Source organism: Monodon monoceros, unplaced genomic scaffold, assembly GCF_005190385.1.
Source record: "Monodon monoceros isolate NGI ecotype Baffin Bay Population unplaced genomic scaffold, NGI_Narwhal_1 Super_Scaffold_6, whole genome shotgun sequence".
Classification (NCBI taxonomy): domain Eukaryota; kingdom Metazoa; phylum Chordata; class Mammalia; order Artiodactyla; family Monodontidae; genus Monodon; species Monodon monoceros.
Genome location: NW_021703783.1, coordinates 40,573,826 through 40,577,391, shown reverse-complemented (window position 1 = coordinate 40,577,391; position 3,566 = coordinate 40,573,826). Strand labels below are relative to the sequence as shown.

The following is a 3,566-nucleotide window of genomic DNA, read 5'->3' as shown; positions in this document are numbered from 1 at the left end:
CAGAGTAACAAGATATAGAGGATCTAGGGGCCTCAGGCATTTCCCACCCATTTCTGTTGAGAGGCAATTCCACAGCTCTCAGTTTAAGCTGGAGGCAGTCTTAGGCTCTTTTTTTTTTTTTTTTTTTTAAGCTGGAGGCAGTCTTAGAGAGGCTAGAACTACAAACCTTCTGCTGGTAACCCCACCTCTCACCTCACAACCTCCAGCTGCCGTCTCACCAGCACTACTGAGGTGGGTACAGGTGAGGATGAGTAAATCAAATCGATAATCAATTAAAAGTGTTTATTTTTAAGTAGAAAGGGGGAAGAGAGTGACACAGAGGCAACTTCTGGCATCTTCTTTCCAGGCCATCACCCCCATGTGCTTCCCAACCCAAAGCACTGGCAGGAGGGGCCCCAGGACAGGATGAGGGGGCCAGACAGTCGCAAAGTCACAGAGAGACCTGTACAGCCCTGGAGAGGAGGGATTCAAGGGTCCATCCCAGCTCCCTCGTCCTGGAACAGGATCAGAGCTCAGGGGCATGGGGCTCCCCGGCGGGTGAGGGCACCCGCAGCTCAGCATCATGCCTGACCACGGTGAAGAGCCCCACCACCGCCAGCAAAGCCATCACCATGACGGCAGAGCAGATGCTAAACATGCTCCGAGCGCCCGTTTTGTGATCGCTGTCATGGAGGACCAGAAGCCCCAAGCAGGCCAGTAAGTGCAGGGGCACCCGGAACCAGTTGAGGACACCAGCTTGCGCTGTCTCAGGGATCACTTTTCTCCGCAGGAAGCCCATGCTGGGAAAGTACAGCCCACAGGCTAACTCGATAAGGAGGAAGGCTATAAAGGACTCCACTGGACTCTCCTGGCCTGGGCTGGTGGAGAAGGTCAACATGAAGAGGGAGAAGACGACGATGAGGACAGCGAGGGAGACTAGGTGCATGGGCTGAAGGTGGTACCTCTTGGAGGTAGCGATGCGGTACAGAGAAGAGCCGAGCAGGCTGGCTGCCATGAAGCTGGAGAAGATGATGCCCAGCGGGGCCCCATGTGGGTCCAGCACAGGCGTCCAGAGGAAGACAAAGATGAAGATGACACTCTCAAACAGGGCCTGAATGGTGCCTAGCAGCAGCACACGACGGTCCGACAGGAGGCAGCGCAGACCGTCAGCACAGGTCCTGGGGAAGGCACGCTGCCGACCGTAGTTCTCTCCCCAGTGATGGAGGGCCAAGGCCCCAGCCAGAGCCAAGAGAGGGATGGCAGCCACAAAGGGTGCCACAGGCCCCAGGCCCATCCAGCAGGCCACGGCCTCAGCTGCCACACCTGCCACTACAGCCAGCACGTGATTCCAGAAGGCAGCTCGGGCAAAGGTAGCCGGGATCCACTCTGCGGGGAAGTCATGCCGTTCCACGTGCTCGTGGATGTACCAGGCCTCAAAGGCCGAGAAGAGCAGGGCTGTGGACAGCCCACCAAGTGCTCGGCCCACCAGCAGCACAAAGTAGTCCTGAGAGAGTTTGGTTAAGCAGCAGAGAGAGTAAGTGAGGGAGAAGAGGACACAAGACTTCTTGCGACCCAGCCAATCCACAAGGGAGGAGGCCACCAGTCCAAAGAGGACTGTGGAGGCAAGGCCGCAGACATAGAGGATGGCGATTTGTCCCTCCAGGAAGTGGTAATGTTGATAGAGTTTATAGAGGTAGGGGGCCTGGAGCCAGTCAGCCGCCAGGGCCAGGAAGTAGACCTGATAGAAGTCCAGTTGAAACCGAAGGAAGGAGGGATTGCTGCAGGCTCTTCCAGAGGGCTTAGCCCGGCATCTTGACAGCTCCAACCCCAGGCAGGAGGCCAGGAGGACCACAAAGGCAAGGTAGGCAGTCACCAGCATGGCCGGCCCCCGGAAGACCTAGGGAGAGAAGGGGGCTTCAGAGTCACATCCATTGCCCGGATAGCGCCGTCAAGGGGCTGCGTGTCTAAGCAGAAGGCAGCTCCACCCAACCCCCGCTGCCACCTGCACTTCCCCACCCCTCAACTCCACTCCCCCGGAGCTCAGACCAGAGGGACCAGCTGGGTGGGTGGCAGGAGTGGCCCACCAGATTGGTCTCCAAGGACACTGTGCGGCAGGGAAGGGGTGGGAGAGGGGAGAAGATTGAGCATTCGCCCCATCCTTGCCTGGTATAGCAGAGAGGGAGTTCCTTCACTAATCCCAGCCCTGCAGTTAAGGGGCTGCTGCCCTCTCCCACAGTAGCTTATGCATACAATACTTCCTTCTGTTACCTCCCATCCTCTTTGGGGAGCCCGTTTTTGCCCTCAATGTCTCGTCATCTGTCCCGGGCATCCCCACCGCCCGCGCGGGCCTCTCGAGTTGCTTCTGGGTCACGCGCGTGCATCTCAGATTCTCCCTCCTCCAGGCCAGGGCACCCCCCCACACACAATGCGCCCCCTAGTCCCTGCCCAGCGCCGCCACATCCGCTCGCGCCTCGCCCAGACACCATTTCACCTGCCGCCCCGGTCTGCGGGGACGCTCCGGACACGCCCGGCTCCAGGCCGCCCGGCCGCCCTGCCCGCTCTGCCCGCTCTACCCGCTCTACCTCCGGCTCGGGTTCCCCCAGCGCGCCCGCCCCTCACAGCCTGCTTCCGGGAGCCTGGGAGCCCTCTGGCCGCAGCCATGATGGGTCCCGTCACGTGACGGGGGCGCGGCGCTCAAACCCCGCCCCTACTCCGCCCTCTTGCCCCAAGCGGGGCGCTGAGCTCCGGACACCTGCTGGGGCTCAACAGGAGGCGGCGGTGGTCGCTGCTACGGGTTTGGCCCTGTCCGCTGCCCTCCTGTGACACCCGCTCCTTCGACTCCTGGATACCTACGGGGCCCCCTGGAAGTAAAGACACAGTTTCTGTCTCTTCGTCCGTGCCCTGGGTTAGGGAGCGCAGCTGTGTCTGGGAAAATGCCAGCAGTACCGCAGAGCTGGGGCTTGAGCTTCCTGAGGAACATCGCCGCCCCAAGCCGAGACGGGCTCCTCGCTTCCCTCCTCTCCCAGAGTAGTGACCTCCAGGCCAGAAGTCAGTATGGCCCAGACACCTGAGGGAGGCAGTGTGGTGTCAAGGACTTGGACTTTGGTTTGCAGACGGCCAAGGCTCAAATCCCAGCCCTGTGGCCTCGGGCAAGCCATATGACTTCTCAGTGTCCCAGTTTCTTGGTCGGCAGTCATAGGAGAGCAGCGCCCAAATAAAAAAGGCTGAAGTTCAGTGGCAGTTAAGGGTTAAGAATCTCAGCCTTGGAGCCGGATGCCCACCCTCTGCCACTTACCAGCTGTGTTACCTTGGAAAGGTTATTTAAACTCTTTCCAGCCTAGTATTATCTCCTCAAAACCCTCCAATGCTTCCCATCTCACAAAGCATAAAATCCAAAATCACTATAATGGCCTACAACAGAGGCCTCTGTCCTCTGTTCCACTGCTACATCTCTGACCTTATCTCCTACCATTCTCCTTCCTATGCCTTCTCCATCTATACTGTCTACCACCAGGGCTTTTGCACACCGTGCCCTGTAAAGTTCTGGTTCTTCTCACAGATATCCACATGGTTCCCTCCCTCAGCCC

At 58.9% G+C, this 3,566-nt stretch overlaps 1 protein-coding gene across 3 annotated transcripts; it reads right to left on the bottom strand.

Moving 5' to 3' along the window:
- Positions 1-267: 267 nt before the first annotated feature.
- MFSD5 (major facilitator superfamily domain containing 5) lies at positions 268-2,660 on the bottom strand. Of its 3 annotated transcripts, none has more exons than XM_029204114.1 (2): positions 2,471-2,660; positions 268-1,876 (listed from the first exon to the last, which is right to left on the bottom strand). In XM_029204114.1, exon 2 carries the CDS (start codon positions 1,856-1,858, stop codon positions 506-508), a length of 1,353 nt encoding a protein of 450 aa, XP_029059947.1. In that variant the 5' UTR covers positions 1,859-1,876; positions 2,471-2,660; the 3' UTR covers positions 268-505. The 3 variants fall into 3 exon arrangements, with proteins under 3 accessions (XP_029059947.1, XP_029059948.1, XP_029059950.1); XM_029204115.1 differs by having other exon boundaries at positions 2,562-2,637; XM_029204117.1 differs by lacking the exon at positions 2,471-2,660 and adding an exon at positions 2,248-2,279.
- Positions 2,661-3,566: the final 906 nt, after the last annotated feature.

What these genes read in the sequence shown, in the direction of transcription:
- MFSD5 (XM_029204114.1), bottom strand. Translation starts at nt 1,858, where the DNA reads ATGCTGGTGACTGCCTACCTTGCCTTTGTGGTCCTCCTGGCCTCCTGC.